Source organism: Aquila chrysaetos, chromosome 9 (genome assembly GCF_900496995.4).
Source record: "Aquila chrysaetos chrysaetos chromosome 9, bAquChr1.4, whole genome shotgun sequence".
NCBI lineage: Eukaryota > Metazoa > Chordata > Aves > Accipitriformes > Accipitridae > Aquila > Aquila chrysaetos.
The window spans coordinates 29,400,695-29,428,567 of NC_044012.1; the positions used below are offsets into that span (position 1 = coordinate 29,400,695).

General features: G+C 54.6%; 2 protein-coding genes across 6 annotated transcripts; one reads left to right on the forward strand and one right to left on the reverse strand.

Moving 5' to 3' along the window:
• The first annotated feature begins 33 nt into the window (after positions 1–33).
• HPS4 (HPS4 biogenesis of lysosomal organelles complex 3 subunit 2) lies at positions 34–15,203 on the forward strand. Of its 5 annotated transcripts, none has more exons than XM_041126064.1 (14): positions 34–202; positions 478–621; positions 751–841; positions 1,402–1,545; positions 2,600–2,707; positions 3,110–3,226; positions 3,355–3,449; positions 5,098–5,170; positions 5,882–5,915; positions 6,560–6,656; positions 7,173–8,085; positions 11,229–11,361; positions 12,256–12,364; positions 13,891–15,203. In XM_041126064.1, exons 1-14 carry the CDS (start codon positions 162–164, stop codon positions 14,060–14,062), a joined length of 2,271 nt encoding a protein of 756 aa, XP_040981998.1. In that variant the 5' UTR covers positions 34–161; the 3' UTR covers positions 14,063–15,203. The 5 variants fall into 5 exon arrangements, 4 of the variants coding, with proteins under 4 accessions (XP_040981998.1, XP_040981999.1, XP_029880954.1 ...); XM_041126065.1 differs by having other exon boundaries at positions 1,420–1,545; XR_005933187.1 differs by lacking the exons at positions 12,256–12,364; positions 13,891–15,203 and adding an exon at positions 9,899–9,970 and having other exon boundaries at positions 11,229–11,312.
• Positions 15,204–17,394: 2,191 nt separating this feature from the next.
• Positions 17,395–27,797, reverse strand: ASPHD2 (aspartate beta-hydroxylase domain containing 2). The gene is made up of 4 exons (XM_030025124.2): positions 27,629–27,797; positions 23,240–24,357; positions 20,425–20,538; positions 17,395–19,201 (listed from the first exon to the last, which is right to left on the reverse strand). The coding sequence occupies exons 2-4, from the start codon at positions 24,123–24,125 to the stop codon at positions 19,092–19,094; spliced, it is 1,110 nt and encodes a 369-aa protein (XP_029880984.1). The 5' UTR covers positions 24,126–24,357; positions 27,629–27,797; the 3' UTR covers positions 17,395–19,091.
• Positions 27,798–27,873: the final 76 nt, after the last annotated feature.

Below are 27,873 nucleotides of genomic sequence, written 5' to 3' on the forward strand. Positions count from 1 at the left end.
CGGGCGGTCACGTGCCGTTGTCATGGGACTGGTGGGCCGCCTCCCGGAAGCGGCGGCAGGAGGTCTGGCCCGCTCAGCCCCGGTGGCGGCGGGGCCCCGCCGGAGGGACTAGCCCCTCTCTCGGCTCCTCCCGGCGCGGCCACTGTGGAGCCCCGACACCGATGGCCCGCCCCGCCGCGCCGGAGCCCGGCTCGGCGCCCTGGTGAGCCCCTTCCCCCGGGCCTCCCGCCGCGGCGGCGGGGCTCTCCCGGTCCGTCTCCCCGGGGACGCCGTCGAGGAGATACCGGCGCCGCTTCTGCCCGGCCGGGGGCCGCGGCGCTTCCCCGGGGGGCCGCGGGCCGTCCCGCGTGGTAAACGGTGCCCGGCAAACGTGCCTTTTTGGGGAGGGCAAGGCTTCCCCCCCCCAAAGCAGCAGGTTGTGGGAACTGTTTGGACTGCGTGTGGTTAGTGCTTAATGATAATTATTGTCACTGATAGGAGAATATCTCACCAGTCCATATCTCCTTCCTCATGTCTCAGCTGCAGAGTTGTAGAATCTATCTTAAACCCACAAAAGTGGTCAAATTTAATAGTATGGGACCCTTTTAGTGCTGCTTTCATGTCTAAACTCGGTGTGATTGGGTAAGAACCACGTTTCTCTTCATTTGTAATAAGCATTTTATTGGTCTACCTGAAATGATAGAAAGGAGAGGGAGAAGCGTAACAACTTTCAAATATACAATCATTTTTACTCATGTTTTGGGTTTTTAGGTGGAATTACTTTTTCCTTTACGATGGTTCAAAGGTTAAGGAAGAGGGAGATCCTACAAGTGCTGGCATTTGTTATTTTTATCCTTCTCAGGTAATGTCTGATTTTATTTCAGTGCCTGTAAAAGAGTGTCTGTGTTGTGAGTCAGTGCTGATATTCTGGTTCAGGAATGGTCGGGCTTCCAGGTGGAGCTCTGGATTAATTCTTATTTGGTATTCAAAAAAGTTTAAAGAAAACTCATGCAACTAGAAACAGGCAAATTGGAATGGTGTTCCACCCGGCTCGGTGTACAGAAGTCCTCGGGCTTCTGAAGCTGGGCACGGTGGTGTTGCACTCTGCTCCCTCACTGTGGGTTCTGGTCAGTGGAGTCATCCAGTGGAGTCCAGGTCTGTTCTGGTGATGTGAATAAATACACACGAGGGATGAAAGTTCCCCTAAATAAGCTCTAGGCTCTTGTGCTGCCTGAAAAAAGCAATCCAATTATTTTTTTCCCTAGAAATTTGCCTGTGCTACTGCATTTGACTTGTAATTGAATTGAACTTATAATTAATTTTTATTAATACCTGAATACAGTAGTGATTTTTTCCTTTCCCAAGTCCTTTTAAAGACGGGGGTGGTGGAAAAAAGTCTGTCTTCCCTGCCTTCCTCGACAGACTCTCCCCGACCAGCAGGAACTGCTGTGCGGACAGATTGCTGGAGTGGTGCACTGCTTGACTGAGATTTCTGGAATTCCTCCAAGTCTCATTCGCCTAAGGAAGCTCAAGTTTGCGGTTGTAGTGGATGGAGACTATCTGTGGGTGAGTTCAGGAGATGTGGAGGCAGTCACAGAGCGAAAACAGTGAGAGAGTCTGAACTACCGTATCAAACAAAGAGGGCTTTTTTTTTTTTTTTTTTTTTTTTTTTTTTTTTTCCTCCCTTCAGGGCATGGGCTGCACACAGATAGACCTGGGGACAGCTAGGGTGGGAACTTGCAATGCACAACTTTTCATTGCAAGGTAACTTAAATTTTCTTTACTGCAGCTTGCAACTGTGTGTGTGTCATGGCAGTCACTTCAGCTGTTCCTATGAAAAGCTTCACGTACCTCGTTTGTGTGTCCACACCCAACGTGTTTTCTTAAGATGTGCCTGGCAATGGCTGTAAAGCATTGAGCTCTGCATCGTCATGTGTATCCCTGGGTTTCTAGCAATGACTGGAAACAGGATTCCGTGTGCTGCAGTTATTAATAAGGACTTAGTCTCCCTGTTTGGTAGTCCAATTGTTCTTTCCTTCTAACCCTCAGTATTCCCTGCTGCAGAGCTTTGTCAGTGTTAACAGACATTTAGTATATAAAGAGCAGTGTGCGGCAGAGTCGTGACAAAAATGCCCCAAACCATCCCCTGGAAACTGGGTTGAGATCAGTCAGACCTATTTAATAGGCAGTGCTGTTCAGGCTCACTGGGCTCTCTCTGAGGCAGGAGGCCTGACGCTTCTGTTTCTCTTGGCAATTCAAAAACTAAATGAAGCATCTTTATCGCTGTACATAAAACAATTTGAATATTCTTAAGTACTTAGTTTCAGGAAAATGTTCTTAGCTATTAGAGCACCAAGCTAGGTCATCTAGCGTGGGAAGGGAGTGTGTCTAAAACGCTGGATTTCTGATAGCGTTTATTTATCCTGTCTGTGCCAGGGCTCTTCTGTGGGTATTTCTGAATTTCCTTTTCATCTGACTTGTGAATCCGGGGGATGTTTGCCTGCCACAGAACTGCTTGCATGCCTTTGATGCTCATTTGAAAGCGATAAGAGTTGTTCTCACCTGCTGTGCCGGGGTTTTGTCTGTAAACATTCTTTGTTCATGGCTTTCTGTATTGAAGGTTCTGGGTTGTGCCGTTGAGGTCCCTGATGTCAGCTGTAGACGGTTTCTGGAGCAGCTGATCAGCCTCTTCACCTTCTACAATGGACCTGTGCACCATGCGTACACGGTAATTAAGATCAGCAGCCGTGATGTTTCTGCCTAGGAGGAGATCTTAAACACTTCCCATATTGGCTGAGCTCTGCCTGGGCACATGCGTGCTGGCATGTTCCCTTACACTGCCTTCCTACTTGCAAGGGTCAGAGCAAGCTCACGCGTCAAAGAATTGGGACCTGGGAAAGTGTACAGGCCCATCATCTTTATTGCACTGAGGTAGTGTGGGTGTCTACTAAAAGTTTCCTAGATGTTCAGTCTAAAGCAGTTTCCTCTCGATATCATCTTCCTCCTTAACTTCACAAGATTTTCCATGTATAGGTACTGTCCCAGACTAATTCCCATTAGATTGCATCTAATGTCCTGAATGCATTAAGGCCTGTGCAATGGCAGCTGTGTGGATTTTTTTTGTCCGCAGGCACTTTCTCGGGAGGAGCTGAGCAGGCAGTGGGACAGATACATTGAACATATCCAAAAAAACACCAGTGACCTCCACAAGATCTTCAATTCTCTCTGGAATCTGGACAAAACCAAGGTAAAAGCCTGTTCTCTGCAGTGTCTGGCTCTAGAGCTGCCTTAGTGCCAATGGTTTTGTGTTTATTTCCTGCATTGAGCATTTGCCAGGATTCTCTGGCCTAACTTCTTGTGGTTCTCCCTTTCTAGGTGGACCCCCTGCTTTTACTGAAAGCAGCCCTCATCCTGCAGACTTGCCAGCGGTCTCCCCATGTTTTGGCAGGCTGCATTCTCTACAAAGGCTTGTAAGTAACAAGGCATTACCTAAAGGGTTAAACTGCACGTTAAATCTGCCCCTTCCTAGGGCTGTGCATCCAGGGCGCAGAGCAAGGGCACTAGCTGTACACACAGAGCTGCTGTTTGTTATTGGCAGGAACATTAATGCTTCAGGCAAGGTAATCCCTGTCTGCTGGTGTATTTCACAGAGGATGAATGGTTATTTGTGTTTATCAGTGGAAGAAATGGAAGCATGAAGAAATTAAAAGTTTGGGCGTTAGTAGTAATCTGCTGTATTTATGATATTCAGCAGGATGTGAAGACTGAACTGCTTAGGCTTTTTAGGTGGAAGTCACCAAGAAAAAGAAAGATGTGTGAATATTCCTCTTTCCCATTAGCGTTCTCTTTGCAGCCTTGCAAATACAGTGCACGTGTGTGTCTGTATGTATTTTTGACTGACTTGTTGGCCAGGACCACTGTCTATACTGATAGACAGTGCACAGAAGGATGAGCCAGAATTTCCCATGAGACATGCTGGCTTCTTTCAACTGAAGATTAATCATAGCTGAAGATGCTGCAGATGTGGCACTGAACAACATCAAGGAAAGCCTCAAAGGTGGCTTTGAAAGACAGGAGGTGGGGGATCCTGGGAATTTATTGGCAGTAACATTTAAGCACCTTTTTCCTTTGGCATAAACTGTTCCTCTAACACTTTTTAAGAGCACTGGAAATACACCACAATGTCTGTGTCTTTCCAGGTCTGACAGAGGCAGGCCAGGCATTTTTAAGGGAGCGATCTCATACACGCAAGCAGGGCACTGAGCATGAGTCACTGCAGCCCCTTAAAGCTGGCAGCATGTTGCAGTGGAAGCGGACGTCTGACTTGAGAATGCAGTCTTGTCCTGCGTTTGCCCATCACCAGTGTGTGTGTCTCTATCGCTGGTCTGTCTGGTAGAGATGTTTTTTCACCAAATGTCATCAGAGTTCTCTGAACTCTGAATCTTAACTACAACACTGCAAAGGGCTTTGTACCTGAGTTAAACTTCCCCTTCTTCAGAGTCTTTTGAGAATCTCCAGAATGTGGATCTCAACAAGACGTAAACGGAAAGACCAAGAATACCTTTGGAAGCCCTGTCCAAGGGGCCTGTGCTGCAGTACTTTGAGTGCTAGTCTTTCTGAATCTTCTCCACTGCCCGCAGCTCTCCATGGGGTGGCAAGAAGCCTGTATGGATTGGTCTGTCTTAGGTCTTGACTCAGCAAAAACAGATTTGTTGGCCAAAAGTGAATACTAGCAGGCGGTTTTCCTGAGTTTGGAGTGGAACTGACCCAAAGGAAAGATGATAACAAGAGTCCTGATGGTCACCCAGCTCATGTTCCTGTTGTCTGGGGATGTGTTAGCTCCAGCCCATGTCTGGGGTTGGCCCTTCAACCCTTGCAGAGTGTCTGGCAGAACCAGGAGAGGTGGGTGCAGTGGAACCCTAGAGACTCCCCCAGAGATCTCCCAGCTGTGAAATGGAGCCCTGCAGCACTGTCAGTTTTGCTCAGAGTAAAAGTAACAGTCTGGTGTGAGCATTACTGCTGGCTCTGCCTGTCCTGATGCACTGACTGATGGGAGTCTATGGCTGAGCTTCAGGAAATGACACTCTGCTCATGGATGACTTTGTTTTGTCCTTTTAGGATTGTGAGCACCCAGCTGCCACCTCCTCTCACTGCCAAAGTTCTTCTCCAAGGCAATGAGTCTCCAGGCCAGGTATGTTGCTAAACATTTTCCCCGTGTGCAGATACCCACTTGTAAGGATGTGGTGTGGGAGTTTGTGTCACATAGATCTTACATGTGCCGTTACTGGGAAGGCCAATTACTGATGCTGATGCTAAAAGCTTTTATTAGTTATGAATGAGTAAGGTTTCAAGACTTCTGCACTAGGAATTTGCTTTTTTTCTGGTCTTTTAAGTTATTGAATTCATGCGTTCTCATCTATGTGGTGTTTTGATTAGCTTTTTACCCAAGTTCAGTGCTAAATTTACACACAATGAATGTCTGAAAGTGACAAATAGATCAGTTTTCATTTGCATTAAAACTCGTCAAAAGTAATTATTTACGTGGTTCAAGATCTACAAAAAAGCAATCAAGAGCCAGATATGAAGAAGTCCTCTGCTCTTACTCTGGTTGAGTGAACCAAGCTTTTGTGCCCTGAGCAGGCAGTAATGGCAAATTGTGGTATATTTGTCCTTGCTTTCAGGTGTATTTTGGTTCATGGGAAGTCCCCTTGACTTTGAGGGCTACCTAAGGAAAAAATCACTGCCCAGCATGGTAAACCAGTCACAGCATTTGCTGAAGGGGATGGTTTGGGGTCTGCTGTAGTCACAGGGAGGCTGAGGAGGCTGGAAGAGGTGTCTTGGTGGCACTGGTGGCAAGTGTGTTGAGTCATGCCACAGAGCTGATTCTTGGCTTTTCTTTCAGAGTGAGCCTGGAGGTGAGGAGCAGCGGGAGCCTGGTGAGCATCCAGCTGCAGAGTACTGGTTGCCAAGTGCACAGCAGCAGCATATGGGCAGCCCTCTGGGGCTGCATTCTCTGCAGTGAGAGCATGAGCTGGTTCTCTGGGATTCATGTCAAAGCTCTTGCTGGATGCAGGAGTATATCCCTGAGGGTGTTGCTGCCACTAGTCAGCATGTGCCAGTGGGTGTTGTGTAATCAGAACTAGTTCCTTCCTTTGGCTAAGCAAAGGAGTTTGCTCTTTTGGGTTTAATTGTCAGTTCTGCAGATTCCCAACATGCCTCTTTAATTCCAGTTACCCATGTGCCTACTTGGCCACTGATGGAGCCCTAAAAACAGATGGCTGATGCTTTCAGTCCAAACCTTCAGTTGTTGTTTTTGAGCATCAGTTTATAGATATTCTGCCAGGACAGTTAGGAAAAAAAAAAAAAGCTAAGGGAAAATTTAACTCTGTCAGGCATTAAGTGTATGAGGAGGATGGGAAAATGCTGCCTAGTCAGATGTGGTCAGTTTGTGGTGACCCAGGATACAGAATGATAGCATGCCTTCTCCTCCTGCAGAAGCCTTTGGGCTGATGGAGTCTGGCTTCTGTTTTTTATGCTGGGGCATGTTAATTTAATCCTCAAACGTCCTTTGCTCTTGCAGATTCTCCATTGCCGCACGGTGTCCGTATCATCCCTGTATTCCTAACGGAAGATGAAGTCTCAATGCTCCGAGACTTTCCAGTGGAGTGGATGACTAGGTAGGAAATCAATCTGATGCATAGAGAGGCTTGGACAGCAAGGGAGCTAACATATGGTGCTGTGTCCTCGCTAGCCATTGCTAACGTTGTCTCTGATACTAACTCAAACTCTGTCATTTGGCTGTGTTGTGGTTTAACCCAGGACAGGGTGTTAAAGCCGCCTGAGGGTCTTTCAGGCTGAACAAAATTTGTGGTGTCCATATCTCTGTTGTGAAGCAGCCCAAAGCAGAACTGTTTCCCGAGACCCAACTGCAGTCTTCTGTTGTTTCTCAGCTCACAGTGCTGCCTTTGTGCTTTGTAAGTAAGGCAGTGACGTTCCTGGGAGTCTGCAGTGCAAGAGGTCCATGCTTTTCACCTGTGTTAGGCCTTAGCCATCCTTTTCTGAGGTAGATGCTCTGTGTAGCAGAGAATAGATCAGCTATTGAACACTACCAGGAGGTGATAGCGTTACTAGGTATGTAATGACTCCAAACAGATCCTACTCAGTAGTTTAATCAACTTGTCATCTCCCGCTAGGTCATCCGTGTCCCCAGCAAGCCCTAGAGGAGAGAAGAATGCTCTCTGCTCCCAGGCAGTTTCAGAATCAACAGGAGAGCTGAATAATATCTCTGTGCAGGAGTTCCCTGAGCAAGCTTCAGGCACAGCTGCACCAGAAGATGCTGTGCAATCAGGCAGCCTTGCAAACACAGGTCCTTTGAAGGACTTCCCCAAAACGGAAGCCAGTACAAAGAATTCTCCAACTGCAAAACTGAGTGGCCCAGACAGCAAAAGCTCAGAGCTCAGTAGAAAAGCATCTTTCCCATCAGAGAGACACATGAAGCAGCTGCCAAGCCCTTCCACACTCCATACTTCTGAGTATGCTCAAACTACAGATCCATATCTGGAAGGTTTTTGCTTTCCAAACCCTTACACCCGGGAGCAGGAGAGTCAGAGCATGGGGAAATCTCTTGTGGACTATGATGCTGAGCAACACAGTTTCCAAAGGTATGCAGCCGGTGGCAGTCCAGCTATTTGCTCTCCTGCCCAAGAGTTGAGCAGAAGGAAGGCAAGTGAACAAGACGAGCAAGGGACTCTGAGCCAAAATAGTGTCTCTAGAGAAAGCAGCAGTGCAGCTGGTGGCAACGTGCAGGGTTTGGATTGTCCAGCCACTGCTGTACAATCAGAGCTCCAAAGCAGGAGTCAGCTGCCAGCTGTAGAGTTTCAGGAGAGTCTGCTCGGTGACCCAGCAGAGAACATGCACTGTCCCAGGAGCAGGGAGAGCGGCTGGCTGCCTCAGGTGGACAGTCTGGGAGCCGCGGTTGGTGTGGAGTCAGGCAAACAGTGCAAACCGGTTAAGATGAGCTTGTATGTTCACTGCATTAAGGGGCTTTTGCTCTCCCTGCTGGCTGAAGATCACCTCCGAGAGGACCGGAGCTCCATTGAAGATGTGGTAAGTGGGAAAGCTCTTCCACACCTGCAGATACACTCACTGCTGCTTGGTGGTAGTGGTGGTGGGGACAGGGGTTACAACTGAAGAGCGAGTGTTGGATCGCTGTTCCCATCTCTTTCCTCACCTGCTCTGTGTTGTGCAAGGCAAAGCCATTTGGCTTGGGGTTCATCACCACAACCAAAGCTACGTGGGAGGTTGTTTGCAAACGTCAGGCAGCGAGCCTGAGAGGTGAGAGCGTTGTCTCGCAGGCGACTCCTGTTGCCTGTTGTTGTCTGTCAGTGCCAGCGCCGGAGCAGAACGTGTAGGTGTGACCGTCAGACAGCCCCGCAGGCTGCCAAAGGCCTGTGCTGGATTTGGGATTTGCTGGGAAACCCTGTCAGTTTCACAGTGCTTTTTGGAAAGCAGGGTTTGTTCTCTGTTTAACCTCCACTTTGCATGTCACAGCTTCTCACTCTGGAAGCACCAGAGAGACGTGTCTGGCAGTGAGTCCCCGAAGCATTTCCTTTCTACGTGAATGTCTGGCTGTCTGCGCCCCCAGCCTGCTCTCCCTGGCACGGCTCTCCAGGGGCCGGAGCGAAGGGTGCCATTTGGGCACTGCAAATAGGCGCTGTAGCAGAGCAATCCCAAATTACTCTGCTGTGGGATTTGCTTCGGTGCGCAAGGCTTCCCTGCCAAGTGGCACGGTGCAGCTAATGGGGCTGCGGGGGAAGGACGTGCTGGCCCCCGGCGTCTCACAGTGAAGCATTAGTCTGCAGAGCTGCTGCCTGGCCTCTGCTTTCCTACCAGGGAGCTGAGTCAAAGCTGCAGAGGCCTGTTTGATATGCCAGTTGCCATAGGAACAACCTAATTTCTTTAACCGTCAGACTGGAAGGTGGAGGGAAGCTCAGACTAATGCTGGCTCCCAGCATTAGCAGAGCCTCAAGGTTACTCCATTTACTTTCGAGCTCTGGGACTCAGAGGCTGTGGCCATGACAGCCTCCCCTCCCATGAGCAGGGGGATGCCACCTCTGCATGGCACGTGAGGATTGGCATGTCAGGGAAAGGATTGCTGCAAAATCAGCAGAGGCCAGGAGGTGCAGCCTTGGCATTTTGTGCCAGACATGGCACATGGCTCTGTCCCCTTTCTGCTCATTCCAAACAGGCAGCTGCACAATGGCTTCCTCTCTACCATGTCTTCTCTGGTTGCAGGGAGAGAGGGGGATGCAGGCAGGTAGGAACTGATGCTCTTGAGAGCTGAAGGTCGTCCTCATTGCACAGGTACCCTCAGCTTCTCTGGGTTTCCTCCGGTTGCAGCTCTGGTCTAGCTGGCAGGCAGCGCAGCCCTGCTGTGTTCGGAGGCGGCGTGGTTCCCAGCAGCCCATGCAGCACCCGTCGTTGGAAACCAGCCTCTGCTCTGCTTCATGTCTGACCTGCTGTGAGAAGGAGCGTCTGAAGGATGTGGCTAGCGTGTGAAATGCCTTGTTGGGGTGGGGGGGAGGTTAGCTCTACTAGTGACACATTGCATGTCCTCCTCCCATCAAATGCCTGGGCAAGTCCAGCAGTGGGCACCCTGGCTCAATTTGTCATTCAGCTCATTAAGTCTCAAGATCAACTGCCTGACGCTGGTGTGCCACATTTTGGTTGATTTTACTTTATCTTTTGCCCTGGGGTTGGCAAAGCCCTGTTCCATTCACGTTCCTCTTTTTCCCAAATACGCTGCTTCCATCTTGCGTACTCCTGCTTTGGATCTCATCTTAGCAAAACTGTACTTTCACACAGGTTGGATTTTGACTGTGATTAGGTTCTCCTGACTACACCCTTCCTCTGGGTGCAGGTGTTTGTTATCTCTTAGGAGAGATGCACTGCATGTCCTGTCATCCCAGGAGGAAGAGTGTTGTTTGAGGAGGTAAGAGATGGGCTCTGCTGCTGGCATCATGGTGGATTTGAGGCGTAACCTCAGTTTTTCTGTTCCTTTGTTTATCTGTAGATTAAAAATGACCCTCAGCTCTCAGGGATGTCAAAGCTTAGTTATAATTAATGTTTGTTGAATGCTTTGAGGCCCCTGAATGACACCAAAGAAGGGTAAAATATGCTACTTGCGGAGCTGAGAACAGCAGGCAGTACTGATCATCCATCTAGGATGGCAGTTTCCAATACAGGCTTTCCCCGCAGAGCAGGAGGCTTTGGAGGCTTTCAGGATCGCTTCCTGCCTGTCTTTAGGTCTTATCCCTTCATTTCACTGCACAGAAAAGAAAATCTGCTCCATGACCAGAGAGGTCAAGGGTAGGCCAGGCTCTGCCATCCTGCTGAATGGAGACTTGATCCTCTCCGTGACAGAGGAGAGCACATGGGCAGGCTGGAGGATTATGGAGTTAATCTTCTCAGCACTGCCGGAGGGTCCCTCAGCCCTGCCTGCTGCCTGGGAGCCTCAGCATGGCCAGGGCAGTTGGCTACTGAAAGTCCAGTCAGCAAAGCAGGTTGGCTTTCATGTTAGTACATTGTTGTGTGAATCCTTTGCTCTGTGCCAGGCCTGTCGTTACCCCACAGGTGAGGCTATTTCCTTGGCTTTTCTTTTTTTCCCCTCTGGTGATAGCCCAGTGCCTGCAGTCTGCAGCTGGCCAGAAGCTCAGCACAGAGGCTGGGTGCCCATTAGAAGACTTACTCGTGTGTTGAGAGGGTGCTGTGGGAAACGCTGCAGGCAATTAAATCCAGCCCAAGCATGTAAAGCTGCATCCTGTATTTTACTGTCTGGTGTAATAAAGGCTGGTAAGCAAAGGAATATTCCTTGCTGCAGCTGAAAGTCATGGCCAGGATGTGAAAATGAGCCCTGGAGAGTAATGTTTGATGGTAAATTAATGGAGTCTTGCATTTTCCTGTAATTAATAGCATCAGGTGGTTTAATGGCTTATTTTCAGGTTGGAGTGCTCTTTTTCTGAGTCCCCATCTCACTGACTTGTAAGCTGTGAGACTTGTCTGCTTTCCTCTGTGCCCAGGTTTCCCAGCCATTCCTGGTGGGAGCCTGGGCAGCAGCAGCAGAACATGGAAGGGTCCAGTCCCTCTGTCATTGACATCGGTCACCCAAGCTCCCTCCAGTACCTCCTTGGAAGCCTAGGTGAAGCAGGGCTTCTACTCTAACACTTGCCTTTTTTTTGCCCTGTCTGCAGTACCACAGCAGTCTGGCTTCTCTAAACGGCCTCGAGGTTCATCTGAGGGAGACTCTGCCCAAAGACTCCTCATCCTCAGCCAAGACAACCTACAGCTTCACTCACTATGACTGCGTTCAGAACGTACTCACAGGTAAGCCTTTGTCTTCTGGAACAGCAGCCGCTTTGGAGGTCGGAATGAGAACAGGGTTTATGCTAACCTTTTCTCATGCTTCAGACAACTTCTCAGAAACATTGCTTGCTGTAACTCTTACAAAATAGCCTGGATATAAGGCCCTATTGAGGAAGCTTTGTGTTTTCTGAGTTTATAATCTGCTGAAGGCTTGTTGATCACTTTGTTTGGATGAGAGCCAGAGGCTGCTGGGAGATGGAGCAGCTGCCACTGGCTCTGTGCTTGGAATGATGTTACTTGGGCTTCTGCTAAAGGCTAAGTCTGAGGACAAGACTCAACATCCTCTTCAAACCCACCCGCCCTCCCTCCCCCCAACTTCATTCATCACACCCTGGTGTGATGCCTTTTGACCCGCTGTACAATAGAGTGTTTGTCAGTCCTTTCTGGCTACGAGAAGCAGGAACTAGGAACAGGTAGTAGCCAGCAGTTTGGAGACTGCTGCCCTGGATTGGTGGGTAGACCATCAACATGTAGAAAGCCCTGTGCATGTATTGCTTCAGTTCATTCTAATGTTTCCCTTTTTCTGGCAGCTTCACAGGCAGTGTCCCACAGAAGTGCTTTAGGGAAAGAGACAAACCCCAGTGATTCTTGGTAACTCAGGTCTCAGGCCTTCTTGTCACCCCTGTGGGGTGGGAAGGTACACTGGGCTTTTTGTTTGTGCATGGCTGAGCATGGTGCAAGCCGCTGACTAATTTCATTGAAGTGATGCTGGAGCTTAGGCTGTCACCCAGTCTCTGTTCTGTAGATATCCAGGGTGTGTGGGAGAGGTCCACAGCCTTTTCCTGCTCAGTAAATGGGGGCACACTCCTCTGTAGAGTGGGCTGTTAACACACACCCCTTACTCCTCTTCTGCAGCCAACCTGCCCCATACTGCTGGCCCTCTGGATCGGCACTTCCTGAGAGCTGCTACACTGATCCACTCCGACTTCAACCAGCTTCCGACTGCTTCAGAAATGATAATTAGGTAAGGTGTGCTTATAACTCCCTCCTCTTCCAGGCACAGGAGTGCTGTGTGGCACACAGAATAGGCGGAAGGGGGAACCCCTTTTCTAAGCCTGGCTGAGGTTTGGCACGCATTGTAGTCCCACCGGTGTGGGCTACTTAATATTCTGCCTGCAATGTGATCTGGGTGTTGAGAGGCTAGAATGGCACCAAGGCAAGTGAACTGAAGGCAAACTGAGTTGTGCCACGGGTTTGGATTAAGATATAATTAGCTAGAGTATTGCCGGTTCCTGGCACCATAAGGTTCTAAGATGCAGTTTTAAATATAGCTGTTCCTAATAAATTTGTGTCTCGGCTGGGAGCCAAAGGCGCCCAGAATTGGCAACCTAGATTTTGTTTTCTTGCATGGCTTGTTGGGTTGGAAACACACTGTAATGTGCGTGGCAAACTCAATTGTAATGCGCCAGGCAAGATGGTCTTATCACAGCCAGAGCCCTTCCACACAGCTGTGGCTAAAGCTGATCTTGTGCTACAGCACTCCCCCCATTCCTGTAGCTGATCTCAGGGAGGATGGTTATGTTGTGAGTGTGCAGAGATTCTGCTTGCTTGGCCGTGCTTGTTTGTCCAAAACATGATGAAATAAAGATGCTTCTGGGAATTACACTGTTTCACTTCTCTGACACAGCTTGCCAAGGGAATGTGAATCATACACTTCAATGCTGGAGAACTCCTTGTTTAGCATTAGTTTGACTGGTTCCTTAAATCCTATATCAGCTAAGCTGGCGTATTCTGTGTTGCCCCAAAAAAAGCAACTCCATGTGTGAATCGGACTGAGTAACAAGATGACTAAAACTGCTTTCTTTTATGGAGAGTTGTCACAGAAGGGTGTCAGCAAACATATCAGTTGCTTCTTTCCTCTATCAAGGAGGAATACAGAGTCCTTTGCTTTGCTCCCTGCCAGCCCTCTTGCAGGTAAATACTGCGTGGTGGTTTTTAATCACTGACTTGAGCTTTCGTGGTTACAGTATCTGACTATCATCTGAGCTTCATCACACGTGTGACTAAATAACCTCATATGATTCCTGCTGCAAGGGTGCTGTGCTGGGATTTGCTTATGGACAGCAGCAGTGAGATAGGTTCCTCCAGGAAGGAAGGGATGTTAGATACAAGGAGTGTTTAACTACTGGCGCTCGATGTACTGGGCTGGTCTGCCAGCAAGGGAAATTCTCAGAGGATGGCCACATGCATAGGTGTTAATGCTGCTGAGTCAGTCACAGAGGATGAGGCATATGACACTTATTCTTTTAGGATGCCGGGACCCATGAGAAGGAGGGTCTGGTTTCCTGTGGCCTTCTGGCAATGGATTGCAGGGTTTGGGTGCCCATTTTAGCTCTGTGTTCCTTTGCTCTGCTGAGAGAGACCTAAAAGTCCCTCTCAATAGCTGGGAGTCCAGTGCTGCAAGCACCCCAATGCCCAGCCTGGTGAGTTGAAGTGGACCTTGCACAAAGCTGTAAATCCTGACCACTGCCTACTCTCCTGCCCTGCTAGGAACGCCTCCACAGCCGTGTATGCCTGCCGGAACCCCGTCCAGGAAACCTACTTCCAGCAGCTGGGTGCTCCGCTCCGAAACTCGGGTGTTCCCAACCCTCACGACAGTGCATTCAGCTTGCCGAGCAAGGCCAAGCAAAAGTTGCTGAAGCATGGAGTGAACCTGCTTTGAACTGATGCACTGAGGCAACACGTCTCAGCCCATGCTGAAAGTTAGTTCATCTCCAATAAGTAAAGTCTCAAAGCCATTTATTCCGTAGGAGGCATGAGGCTCTGTGCTACATCTGTGGGGTCTCCAGCCTGCCTTGGCCCAAGGAAGGGGCACTCTTATTGCCCTGTTCCTGCAGCACATTTTGTGCTAGTGCAGGGTATTGTTGACATTAGCACTTGCCAAAGACTGAAGATAGAAAATAGCTGTGTTGGGGTGCTTGGTTTACATTGGCTCTAGGACTATTCATGGTACTCTGCCACCACAGGCAGAGATTCCTGGGGTGCCTTCACCTAAAGTAAAACCTCTTCTTGCTCTAAGCTACATAGACACTGGGCTACTGGGCTGTACTGGCTTTCGGAGATGTCAGTCAGACACTGCCTCTGCCTGGAGTTCTGTGCCTAAACTTGCCCTGGTCAGACTTAGGCTTTATTTATATCTCTTAATCTATAGAAATGATCCCCTGCCATGGCATAACGCCTTACCTTGATTAACAGAGCCTGCATGTTCTCAGACTAACTGGAATAGAACAAGTGCTGCAAAACTCCTAATCCTCCTACAGGTGCTGTCAGGAGGTTTTTATACCGTAGCTGAATCTGAGAGATCCTTGTCCCTCCACGCCTGCCTGATCAGTGATTGTGCAGCACAGCACTGCCTTCCCCGCTGCCTACCAACACAGCTGTAACCTGCCAGCCTCTCACAGGGACTGTGGTGGTGGTGGTATGAATGCACTACACCTCCTGCCTGCTCCTCAGCCTTCTGCTTCCTTCCCTCTCTCCTGCTGGAGGACCTTGTTTCATCTCCTTGCTCTTGCTGCTCAATTTGTCTACATTCTGTTGACAGAAAAGGCAAGTGACAGCCCCTTAAGCTAATGGGACCAAAGAGGCCTTGTAGCCCCTCGGCAGCTGTTCTCTTTCTGCTCAGGCAGACGGTGTGTCCCCTGTCAGTGCCTGGCTGGGGGGGGGGTTGGTGGTGACGGCTGCTTAGACCCGAGTGATGGATACCTGTGTCTGACTGTGCTGTGTGTTTCAAAGCCTGCTGCTGTTATGTACACACGCATCACTATGTGAAAATAAAAGAGTCTCCAAGACTCACCCAAGCACTATGTCAGCGGCCAGCATCCCACTTACTGCTTGGTTGTCGTGTTTGTGATTCCTGGTGTGAGGGTTTGGGGTTGGGTGACCTGTTAGCTCGCTGCTGAGGGCAAGTTCCTGCACAGTGGGCTTGAACAGGCACTGCCTGTTGCTTCCATCACTCCTGCAAAAAGTAGCTACTTGTCGGGGTCTTAGAAGATTTGGAACGTAGATGTGTTACGGGCTTTGCTGTGAAATGGTGAGCAGAGTTGTGTCAGTGTTAGGAGGGCACCCCTAGGAGCTGGACACAGTAAAATCACCATCGTCACAGCTTCTTGTTCCCCTCTGCCAACTGCCAATGCCCAAGGTAGCTCTGCCATTGCAGGGCTCCACTGCAGACCTTGAATAGGAAATTCAGTGGACTCCAGAGGAAGAGCCAGCTGCTTGCTCAGGGGGTGGCTGGGCAGATTGCCATCTGGCTTCCAGCACTGGCAGCTGAGGAGGTGTTTCAGCAGCAGGAGAGCTGTATGGCACTGCGCCCTGCTGCTGCTGTCCTCCCTGTGGGGACTATAGCAGTGACGCTACTCTGCACTAAAGTACTATCAGTTGCCTGTCGGCTAATGGCAGTGTAGATGTGAAACCTCCTTGGAAAGCCTGAGCTACAGCCATCCAGGAGACCTCTGGCCTTGGCGATACCCACACGAAAGGGGGCACAGAGTAAGGCACCGCTTCCCTGAATTATGAACAAGCTGCTTTGGTTCTGGAGTGCAGCAAAGAGAGGCATCATGTAGGTGAGAGATGAGGTGGTGGGGGAAGGCAAAGAGGAAAGATGGTTGTGTGCTCCGGCCCTCTTGTGATGCTCTGGGCTCCTCTGACATGCTGAGCCAAAGAGGCTCCCTCTGTTAGATGCTGCTCTGTCTGTCTCCTCTCTGCACACTCAGCAGCCCTGATCCAGGTTCCCTCTGTAATGCTCAGGAGGCAAGGAAGCCTCAGACTGCCAGAAGGAGCAGTGAGACAGCAGGCAGGGCTGTGAGGCAGCTCCAGACTGCTCTGCTCCCCCAAGGGAGATCCTGCTGTCTCCTAACTGGGTGTTTTGGGAAGTGGTTGTGTGCTCTATCAGGAAACATGAAGAAGTTGAAGGAGAAGCCTGAGAGGGACAGGAGGTAGTTTTGGCACAGCAGCAAAGCACAAAATAGATGCTTTTGCCTGCTGTCGTCAGGAATCTTCCACTACAATCTGCTCTGCCGTCTGTTGGCAGTGGAACAGCTGGGGCGGCTTCATTCCCTTTTGCTTCTTGAACTGCATCTGGCCACCAAGACCTAATTCTGTCCTTTGATCGTTAAGAGGAAGGTTGTCTTGGAGTAGTACAGCAATGAGCTCCAGGCCCTTGACTTAATGGTTGCATTGTAGAGAGGATATTTAAAAATTGGTCATTTCAAGTATAACAAGATGAGGAACAGCTGCTGCACAGGCTGTGTCCTGTCTGAATGCACGAGAGTGCTGCTAAGGAGGGCCAGGGGCCTCCCGGAGGGCGATTTCTTGCATTGCCAAGCTGGCTCTGTGCTCGGGGTGGTGTCGGGCACTGGCTTTTGGGCAGTTGGGCAGGAATTGAGCGGCAGTCCAGCACCCTCCGCCTGAGAGCTGCTCCTGAAGCTGCCTGCTGCCTTTGATGCGTCAGTGCAGGCAGCTGGAAGCATTTTCCAAAATGGTTTGTTTGAAGCTTCTCCGGCAGGCTGGTGGCCCTGCTGCGGAGCCTGGAGAGCGTGCTGAGCTGGGGGGCAGGCGGGGTTGTGGCTGTTGCTGTTGCTGACTGGTGAGGGTCTCTGCTGCCTTGGGGGCAGGCAGCGCTGCTGTTACCTATGGGTTCTGCACGCTGCCTGGCTCTGCAGGGCCTGGGCTGGAGGGGTATGGCAGATCCAGGGAGATGCAAAGCAGATACTCCCTGCGCTCCTTGTCAGCGTGGGCTGCGGGTGAACTCCAGGCCAGGGAGGCTGTATCTGATCAGGACAGAAGTGCCACGGGGGTGGGTTATTTTAAAGCACTACCCTTGCACACCGTATCACTTGCAAACTCAGCCTGGGCCCATCCCCTCCTGCTTCTCCAGCGTGTTTTTCTGGACCAGCAGCCGGCTGAGCTGCTGGGGCCAGCTGGGGTGAGCAGGACCCAACCCCTCAGTGTTTTGCTTGACCCTGGACTAGTTACACCAGTAGGCAGAGCCCGTTCTGTTTTCAGCACAACTGTTTATTGATAATCTTTGCTTATCCACTGTATGAATGTTACCAAACTGTTAAGACAGTTACCAAGCCAGCCTGCTTCCTCAGGGTCTGGTTCCAGGTAGTCAATGCGTGTAGAAATCATGCACTTCAGATATTCTGTAACAAGACAGGTGTAAAAATATCTCGGATGTATTTGAAATCTCTGCCTTATCTTGCAATCTAATCACTGAAAAATCTGTAAAGAAATCGCTGGGGAGCGGGGCTGCGTTCCCTCCCGGGCAGGGCGTGGAGGCGAGCGGTCCCCAGAGCTGTGCCGAGGCCACCGAGCCCGGCACAGCCGCTTCCTAACCAGAGGTGCAAGGACAGCGGTGAGCATCCACGACATGCTGTGCTTCATGTGTAGCATGTTATAAACTGTACGGTAGCTCTGTACCCTGAAACCCCCAAACAAACCCTGGATGCTGGGTGACTTCAGGAAAAGCGTGTTGGTTGCTGGGCCGGCAGGAGTCCTGGGGGGTGGAGGGCTCGTTCCTTGGGCTGCAGAATGAAACACCCCCTGCTTTTGGAAACCTTTCCTTTGCTGTCAGGTACACGTGAGCTGCCTCTCTGTACACTTGCCCTGGCTCGAGGAAAGGAGATCGAGCAGCAGAAGGAAGCATGACCTCCTTTCTTCCTTGGCCTTTGTTTACAGACAAACAAAAGCCCTGCGCTGCATTCCCAAACAGTGTCCCTGCCCCTGCAGGGGCTTCCCAGCTTGAGCTGTGAAAACCGAAGGTTGCAGATGAAGCAAGGAGGGGATTTGGCAATTGATAACACCCTTGGTCAGATTAAAGAGCAGGGCTCAATGCGTGCTGTCCCCTCGACAGGGTGTACGTCAGGGTGCTCCTGGGCTTGCTGCCTTGCTGGGGCTGGGGGCACCTGCAGCTGCGAGGGCAGCCGGGGAGCCAGCGTCCTGCTCTTCTCCCTGCCCCTGTGGCAAAAAGGTTTTTTGTGGGAGGAGGGCCAGGGAGCCACGTGCCGGGGCCCTGCTGGCATGCAAGGGAGGAAGCGGGAGCCCCTGGGCTGGTAGTACAAGAGCTCTCTGCAGGCAGAGCGCTGCCCTGCCTGCGCTGCCCTGCCTGCACCGCCCCATCTGCCCCAGCCTGAGCAGTCCCTGCCCAGGGGGTGCGTTGTGCCCGCTGCAGCCCCTGGTGTCTGTCCGTCCATCTGGGGACTGCAACCAGGACAGGGGCAGGCTGAGCACAGTGCTGGGCTGTTTGGCTGGTTTGCTGTTTTGGGGGGGTGGGGGGGGGGGGGTGTGTGTGTATGTGTGTTGTTTTTTTGATGACCACGAGAAGTTTTACATTATTACATTCAAACAAACACCCTTGGTTTTGTTACTCTACTTCTGAACACCGCAAAACACAGTAGCAACATAACACATACAAGAGTGGTGCTGCAGCTAACCACGGCAGGAAGGCGATGCGCTGTCATGTTGGAAAATAATCCCTGAAGCCAACGATGGAAGGAAAGAGATGGGCGTTGATACACGTCACAGTTTCCATTTACAAGAGCCCCGGGAGGGAGGACCCCGAGGCCGTGTGCTGGGAGGAAGCTTCCAGTGCGGCAGGTGTCCACGTGCGGCGCTGGACCCGCTGCGGAGCTGAGCCAGCATGGCTGCCTGCCTGCCGGCTGCCCTCGAACCCATGACACTGGGCAGCGCCGTCATCGTCCTGGGGCAAAGATGAAGTCGAGGGCTTGGCGCTCTGCGGCAGCAACGTTGGGGTGCCACAGGTCCACCATGAAGACCACACGGGGACCCTCCTCCGGGGAACCTGGGTGGGATGCAACCATGGGGTGAGGCTGTGCTCCCATGGGAGAGACCAGTGCTCGCCCTGGTGCACGGGTGATAGGCTCCACCCTGGGAGGCTGCGGCCTGCACCCCAGCAGAGCGTGCACCCGGTAGCCGGGCCAGCCTGCAGCTGCACTGGGCACTGGGGAGGCGTCTGCCCAATGCAACCCCAGTAAACACCTGAACTGCTGCTTACTGGGAGCCCAGTGCCTCCAGCAGCCAGCACCAGGCAGGGTCCTCCCTGCCAGGGTTCCGGGGTCGCTTTGGGCAATCAGACCTGAAGGTTTCCTGTTGCAGGGCAGCAGGCACCACGCTGAGCTCGCCCTCCTTGCAGCTGCGTCTCAGAGCTGTGCAGGGAGCTGCTGCTGCGTACTCCAGCCTTCCCTGGCCCCGTGGCTCTGCACTGAGCTGCGCTTCCCAATCCCACAGCAGGGTTGATGTGGGAGCAACAGCTTTTGTTCTCCCACTCTCTTCACATGCTCCCCTGCGTAAAACACCTCTGCTTGATGCTTTTATGCCATCAGTGACTAATGCCGGTTAATCCAGGAGAGCTGAAGCGGAACAGCCTCCGTCAGTGATGGAGAGAGGCAACAAAACAGGCCGGTGTGAAGCTTTTCCTCCCTGCATGGGAGACAAAGGCGCCTCTGGCACGTCAGCACTGAGCTGCTGCCTTGCAACGGGACCGCTGCAGCCAGCAGTGCTGCCGCGAGCAAGGGCGAGAGGATGCTGAGGCTGTCAGCATTGGAGCTGGAGCTGTCCTGCAAAGCTCTAGGGGACGAGGGAAGCCTTTCCGTGCTGGCTGCCGTGGCAGGGAGAGGATCACCAGGCCCTGTGCCGGGCTGGCAGTGCTGCGGCAATGCTGGAGGGCTGCAAGCAAGTCAGGATGGGAGCGAGCCCTGGGGCAGGCTGAGGAGGGGACTCCAGGGGCTGCACTAGGATGCTCCACCACCCTGAAGCAGAAAGGAACATGCACGATAGGCGAGCCCCACCGTGCCAGGAACAGGGCTACTGCCCTCCCTGGTGCAATTCAAGGGCAGCAGCGGCGTAACCCCCATGGGATGCAGGTGCCTCCAGTCCTGCAGACGCCTTGGCAGGAGAAGGGACTGGGCGCAGTCATCCTGCCTGCCCGCTCCTCCCCGGCCCCCCAGCACTGGCGTCAGTGTGAGATGAGACAGCGAAGCCCTGTGAGCTGCACGTAGGACTTACCTTCGTGAAACGCCGTGTGCAGGAAGGAGTCGTCGAAGAGCAGGCAGCGGCCCTCAGCCCAGCACTGAGGCTCACCCCCCACCACCAGCTCGCAGTTGCTGGGCGTCTTCAGACCTTCAGGCACAAAGAGAGGGGACAGGGAGGGTCAGGCGGTGCTGCACTCCCTGCAACAAGGGAGCAGCCCTGAAACGCAAATGGCGAGCTCCATGCAAGCTCCATGCTGCTGCCGAGGGGTTGCTTCCCTCCAGAGAGCAGCAGCAGCAGACACCGCGCTGAGCTCAGCACGTGACAGAGTCCAGGGTTCAAAACGTGCACAAAGCTGGCACTGCATTTGCAAGCTGAACTCTGAGCCTGATGCAGCCCAGCCCCTGCCTGCTCCTTTGCCCACTCCCTCCTGCCTGTCTCATCCCCAGCTGCTGCAGGGTACCCCCCTGCAGTCGCTCGCTGTACCCCAACAAGCTCAGAGTAGTGGGCACTCTCTTTTCTATCTGGAACAGCTGCCAAGTCCCCAGAGCCCACAAACACAGGGTGTACATAGGAAACCAGTTTCCTGGTGCATTTTCTAGCTTCAGGACCAAAGGCAGATCCTGACCTCTCCTTCCTCCAGTTCCACTGCGATTACCCTGTGCACCGCAAGGCTGGGGTAGGAGGAAATGCTGCACTGGGACTCAAGGAATGGGCTCAGTTCCTGGCTCTGCCACAAGCTCCCCATTTGACCTTGCATCACTCAGCACCTGCCTTACCACTCAGTCCCCCACCCGAGATGCTGCCACACGGTGACTTGCAAGGACAGAAATTCATGAGAGGATCACAAAACCCTCATAGGGAAGAGGCTCTGTGAAGGCCACATGAGTGAGGACAATCCTAGAAATAAAATGGGTCTTTTCCTAAAATACTAGTGCAAGTCAGGCCCGTTTGATGAGGGTCGATCCCATCACCCCCTGCAGCAGGAACGTCACCCCCCCCGCAGTGCCAGGGACCGCTGGAGCTGGTGCAGAGTCAACCTGCCCCGAGGATGCAGCCGTGGCAGAGAAAGGGGTCAGGGCTCACGTGGCTTGCAAATGGTAACGATGCAGCAAACGAGCAGGAACGGATCTCACAGCAATGCCAAAACCAAGCAAGCGCAGCAGGGACTCCCAGGTGCCCAGGAGAGCTGGAAGCGCAAAAAGCCGCTCTGCTTTTCTAATGGGTGTTTCAAAGCCTACAAAACCCAAAGCCACTTCCCTGCACAACGGCCTCAGCTGGAGACGCTCCAGCTGGAAAGGGGGGGCTGAGCAGCCGGGGGAGGCGGCAGCCAGCAGCGCGCAGCCCTTCCATCGCACCCGCACCCCTTCCATCGCACCCGCGCCCTGGGGAACGCTGCCCTGTCCCTTGGAGGGGCAGAGCTGGTGCCTGTGCTTGGCCCTGTGCGTTCAGCAGAGCAGTAACGGGGTTGGGGTAAGTCCTAGAGAGCGACTCGGCTATGCTGACAGCTGTTCTGTCTTTTCAGAGCAAGCTGGCCTGAAAGGGCTGGTTGGCTCTTAAACGCATCCATGCCCCAGGCACAGCAAGAACCAAGTCCCCAGCACCAAGGCGGGGATGTCGGTGAGTGCATGAGCAGCCCATCGGTGTGCCCCAGGCACAGCGCTCTGTCCTGGCTGGAGGGCCAGCAGCCACAGAGCAGATTGAGCTGGAAAACATGGAAGGACAAGGGAATGATCCGCATCACTCATCTCCCTGGGGCGGGTGTGCTCCAGCCGCAGGGCTGGCCTCAGCTCCACACTGCTGGGGCAGGGTGCATTTGAGCCAGCCTGGACCTTGCCTCACTGACCCCCTCCCAGGAACCACTCTCAGCCCCTTGCAAGGAGAGCACATATCCCCAGCACTTTCTCCCAGAGAAAGGGGAGAGCTGGCAGATGGGCGGTGGGCTGCCTCCTGGCACCAGCGAGGGAAGGTCCTGGCTCCCCAGCGGCTCCCCGGGCCTGGAGAACTCCTCAGATCAGCTCTGAAGACTGATTCCTATTCTAAATAAATGGCCAGTCACCGCCTGAGTGTGTTTACCCAAGAGGAGTTGGCTGAACAAGCACGTTTGGTGTTTGCCAGCAGGGCCCGTGCGGTGCCTCCCCCGGCATGATCTGCGCCGCTTCCAGCGCAGCAGAGTCCCGACCATCTGTGCCGCGTGGGCTCTCCCCATCCCGGGTGCCCGCAGGGTGGGGGAGCACCGCGCCACCAGCCCAGTGCTCGCCCTGCCAGAAGGGATACCCCGGGACCCCCCACCCCTGATTTGCACCAAAGCAGCATCTCTCACATCTGCCTGTGTCATGCACAGAACGCCTGAAATCCCAGGAGAAGGGGAGCTGCTGGGCAGGTGGCACTGGGAGACAGCTCAGTCCCTGGAGCAGCATGCCAGGCTGCCCCGCATCCCATGATGGGCGGTGGGGCTGCCTGCAGAGCGGGGGTCATTCAGAGACCCCTGCACAAAATCAGCCCCGTATCTTGCACCAGCAAGAGCCCGTGCCTCCAGGTCAGCGGGAGGAGGAGGAGGCAAAATGCTCCTGCTGCTTAGCTGGGGACCCTGGGGAGGTTGGGCACCCAGGGGGACTGACCGCCGGCCTGTCTTGGGGAAGCTGCTGCCACCAAAGCCCCCAAACATCCCTCAGGCCAAAGCAGAGCAGGCACCCGAGCCAGCCCCAGGGCTGCAATTAGTGGCTGAACTCAGAGACCACAGGATGCAAGAGGCCTTTTCTGGGCTTATGCGCCCAGGCACGGCTGCAGCCCCCGCACCGCCCGTGGCGGGGACGCCCAGCCAGGATGAACCACCCTGCTGGGCACTTACCTAGATGGCAGCGGATGCGGATGTTGGTGGGTCCGTAGTGCTCGGCAATGACGGTGCCCGGGCTCAGCACGGAGATGCATGCATTCCCAAAGACATTGTTGCCAATGCAGGTGCGAAGGCTCCCGAGCAAGCGGTACGTCCGTGGGCATCTCCTGCAGTTCCTGGGCACGCACATGCCCTGGTTCACCAGGTAGAAGGTGAACCACTCCCCGCTGGGCGTGCTGTTCATTTTCCATCCTTGCGGGAGGCTGCAGTTTGAGAAAGCTTTGTAGAGGGTCTCAAACTCGCACAGGATGGTCTGGAAGTTGCGCTCCAGCAACTCCACGTCGTGCTTTTGAGCGTCCCGGGAGAAATAGGGCATGGTTGGCAAATCCGGCAAGAAGAAGACTTCTGGCTTCTGGATAGACGGCCGGCTGTTGAGGTAGCGGCCCTGCTCACGGATGCCCTTGTGGATCCTGCCCATGCCGGACCAGGAGTAGCGCTTGGCGTACTCCTGCAGGTTGTGGTAGAGTTTCTGGTTGAGTCCGTCGTGGTGCGTGCAGCGCACGCACTCGGGCGAGTGGCAGTAGACGTACCCGTTCTGCACGCCGTTGGCCTCGGCGCTCTGCATCAGGGCGTTGACAGTGGCATAGGTGCGGGGCTGCTCCCGGCCCACGTGGTAGCAGTACCACACGAAGAGGACCAGGAGGCAGGCGACGGCGGCCAGGGCGGTGGCGTCGCAGTCCCGGAAAGATTGGATGCCAGTGGCGATGAAATCCCGGAGTCCATCCAGGGACCAGCTCCAGTCCATCAGCCATTCCAAAGACATGGTGGTGCAGTGGGTGGTGGGTGTGCACAGGGGGGCCCGGCGGTCAGTCCTCGTGGTCCTCAGAGACACCCACACCATGCAGCTGGGCCGGGACACAGGGGGAAGGGGCTGCCATGGGGAAGTGGAGCTGCGGCTCTCCCCTGCATGCCCAGGAGCTCTGCATTGGCAGCAGCAGCTGGCAGCTCCCGGGCAGGTGGGCGGCCAGGCTGCCCAGGGGACCCAGTGCCCGGGGTCAGCAGCGATGTGCCTGGAGGGTCCCCGCTGTCGCTCCTGGGCCTGTCATCCTGAAAGGCAGCACTGGAGGGAGGCTCTGGGGAAAGAAACCCGGAGGCGTTAGGGAAGCAGTTTCCCCTTAGGGTCCCTGCGGGGGGGTCAGTGCCCAGGGTGCAGCCAGGGCTGCGTGCGGGGGCTGTGCAGGGCAGAGGCTCCTCGTGGGAGGGTGATGGGTGAGGAGCCCTCCTCTCTGCCCAGGAGCCCATCATCATCCCGTGCTGAGAAAACCCCCCACCCCTCCCAATAGCATCTTCCACAAATACCCAAATGGAAGGTAAGGGGGGAGAGCCAGGCCTCTTGGCTCCTGCTGCCCCCGAGTGACCCAACCATCTCCCCTCCTGCTCTTCCCCCCCCATTTCTCTCCTCCATTGCTGCCTTGGTGTCTGAAATCTGGCTGATAAGGCAGGGGGGCAAAGCTGGGAATAGACACTTAACAGCCCTATCTTGCAGCACATCAGTTTATCCTCTCGACCTAAATGCTCTGAAATGACTCTCCCTCCAGAGACTGAGCTGACAGCCCCCAGTCCGCCCAGCAGCTCTCCCCTCCAGGGACACGGGAGCCCAGTGCTCAGCCAGCCCAGCGAGGGCACGGCGGCGATGGTGGCAGGTCGAGGTTGGCTTGTTTGATTTCACCAACTAGAGGTTACTGGCTCGCAGGTCACAGGAGCTGAACGGCTCCCAGCACCACCCTGCACGCCCAGCCCAAAAAGCGGAGCCTGTCCTCCCCCCTCCCCGGGCAGGGGACAAGTCCACTACACAACTGGCGGCCACTGTCTTCAATGACCTCTGGGCAGCTCTGTCCTGCCTCACTGTCACAGCTCTTGGGAAAGCAGGCGAAAAGAGAAGATGCTCCAACTCCTCACAACCACGAGCAATGTTTGCTCACCCCAAACTGCATCCCTGGGCACCTCCGAGCAGGAGGCAGTGGGGGCAGAGGGGCAGGCAAGGCAACGGGTGAGAAATGGAGGGGAAACAAACCAGGCTGGGAAGCACACCGAGAGCTACCCCAGCCTACGGCACGCTGCCAACACCAAAGGAGAGCCTTGTAATTACTGATGTGAAGCATTTAAAGCAGCTGAACAGGAGTGCCCGCAGGTCAGGTCTCCACACTAAGCAGATGCTCAGGCTGGACATGTGTCCCGGAGCACTGAAAGCAGAGTGAAGGATATAGGCTCTCACCCCATTCATCTGGGCTAGTGCTGCGCCCAGACTGCACCTCCTGGACGTGTCAACAGCTGCACAGCCCCAGGCAGGGCAGGGGGATGCAGGCTGGCAGGAGCTGCAGGACAAGCAGCTCTCCATCTGGGATGAGTGAAGCAAGGAGGATACAGGTAAGGGGGAAGGGAGATGCTGTGGGAGCTCATCTGTAAGAGCATTGACTTGAAGGAGGAGGATGGGTTTGTTAGCCAGGGAAGCCATCCAAACACTTCCCAGCCCTCCCTGCCAAGGTCCTGCAGCCTGTTAATGAATGTGCATTTCCCTATTGATTGCGATGGTGATGTGCTTCAGCTGGTGGAGCTTTGGCTGGGACTTGACCCTGCAGCTGTGGGCCTTGTGCAGGGCTGGGGACACAGGCTTCAGGCAGCTTTACACCCCGGGGAGGGACATCCGCACAGCTGACCTCCCTCCATCCTACTTCCTTGTGGCACATTGCCTGCAAGCCCTGTCCCGGGATCTGCAATCCACGTGGCACGTCACAGCCTCCTGGGAATTTTAAGATAACTTTCCTCCATCCCCACCGGCTGGCATCCCTCCAGGCACGCTGACTTCTCCAGCCCAGGCCTCGGCTCCCTGTGTGCAGCCATAGAGCTGGTCCCAGGGGTGTTCCCTGAGGCCGGCACAATCCCCCCACGCTCCTCCAAGGTGCCGGAGCATGCCCGGGAAGGCAGGCAGAGCCCTGCCGTGATCTGTATTCAGGGTGGCTCTCGCCCTGACAGGCGAGCAGGGAGCCACCTCAGTGCAGCAACCAGGCTCGTTCAGAAGCTGACTGACAAAGCGAGTGCACAACGGGGGCAGAGCTGGGGGGTCCGACAGCCTTGGGGTCCCTGACTTGGAGCTGCTCACGTCCCTGCGAGGGCGGCACAGCACAAACACGGCCCCACTGCTGCGCCGGGGCTGCCGTCAACACCTCAAAGGGGGAAAATCAGGGGGAAACCGTCAGGGCAGTAAAAGATTAAAGCCCCCGTGACCATGTGCAGCCTGCCTGGCCCCAGAACCTTGCAGCCAGGGAGCCCACGGGCTGCTGAGCCCTGGGCTGCACCAGGATGCTTCAAGCAGAGCCTCCCGCAGGGATCCAGCCCAGCAGCTGCCTCCTGCACTGGCACAGGCAGCCCCAATGCAAACCTGCCCAAACCCACCTTCCGCAGGGGTTGTGCCGGCAGCGGCAGAGCAGGGCCCCAAATGCCGGCACCGCTCCCGGCAGATGCTGCGTGGCCGGGACCTGCTACTGGGCCGGTAGGTGCCGTCACCCTTCCAGCCCAGCTGCAGGCAGCACCGTGGCCCTGCACCGAGAGAGGTAGTTGCATAAAGCACCCCTGGCCTGAGATCCAAGAAAAGGCTCGTCAGCTAATAATAAACAGCAGAGCCAGTCGAGAAGAGTGGAAATCAATTCCACATTGCACTGAAGTTGTGCAGGACGTGGAGGCGAGCACCGTGCCAGGCAGCAGCGGCGTTACATAATGAAGGCAGAGAGGCTTCGATGCAGCAGAAAGTTGCATCTCGGCAGCTCCGTGGGGGCCCCCGGCACCTCCCGGAGGAGGCAGGTTTCGCTCAGCCCGGCCGGGATCCCCAGGCCGCGGGCCCCGCGGCGACGAGGACGCGTGGCGGGACCGTCCTCGGCACGGCACAGGCGGCGTCGCCTTCGGGAGCGGCACGAGGAACCTCTTCTGGATGGGGAGCGTCGGGGTGAGGCTGGGTGCCGGCTGCTACTACGGAGCTGGAGCGGGGCCAGGCAGCCGCGGGCGCTGGCTTCGCCCTTTCCTCCGGCGTGCCACCCCGGCGGCGGTGTCACCCGGCCCGCCGGTCTCGCCCGGTGTGACGGTGTCACCCGGTGTGGCGGCCTCAGCTGGTGCCACCGGTGTGGCTGCATCAGCCGGTGTGGCAGCGCTGCCGGCCGTGCTGGTGTCACGTCACCCACCCAGCGTGGCGGTGGTACCCGCCGCCGTGCTGTCACCCGCCGCGGCCGACGCCGAGCCCCGCTGCCCCGGAACCGGGCTGCGCGCCCCGGCCGCGGGCACCGCTCCCCGCCCCGCCGCCCCCCCCCCGCCGCGATGCGGTGCGGTGCGGTGATGCGACGCGGCGGTACCGACCTGCTGCCCGGGCCAGCGCCGTGCGGGGCCGCCGCTCCGCTCCCCTCCGCTCCTCTCCGCTCGCCGCCGCCGCGGACCACAACTCCCAGCAGCCCGGGCAGGAGGGGACCGCGCCGGGGCGGCAGCCTGCGGGCCCCGGGCGAGGCACCGCCCGTCCGCCCGCCCTCCGCTGCGGGCCGGCCCCCGCCCCCGCGCCCGCCCCTCGCCGCGGCCTCGGGGCGGCGCGGCGCGCCCCCGCACCGCGC

Excerpts from the sequence above, each read along its gene's own strand:
- HPS4 (XM_041126064.1), top strand. The coding sequence starts at position 162 with ATGGCCCGCCCCGCCGCGCCGGAGCCCGGCTCGGCGCCCTG. Across the intron at positions 5,916-6,559 it reads TGAGGAGCAGCGGGAGCCTG|ATTCTCCATTGCCGCACGGT; the intron begins GTGAGCATCCAG and ends TTGCTCTTGCAG. Across the intron at positions 6,657-7,172 it reads CCAGTGGAGTGGATGACTAG|GTCATCCGTGTCCCCAGCAA; the intron begins GTAGGAAATCAA and ends ATCTCCCGCTAG.
- ASPHD2 (XM_030025124.2), bottom strand. The coding sequence starts at position 24,125 with ATGGTGTGGGTGTCTCTGAGGACCACGAGGACTGACCGCCGGGCCCCC. Across the intron at positions 20,539-23,239 it reads CCGCATCCGCTGCCATCTAG|GTCTGAAGACGCCCAGCAAC; the intron begins GTAAGTGCCCAG and ends TTGTGCCTGAAG. Across the intron at positions 19,202-20,424 it reads GCACACGGCGTTTCACGAAG|GTTCCCCGGAGGAGGGTCCC; the intron begins GTAAGTCCTACG and ends CATCCCACCCAG.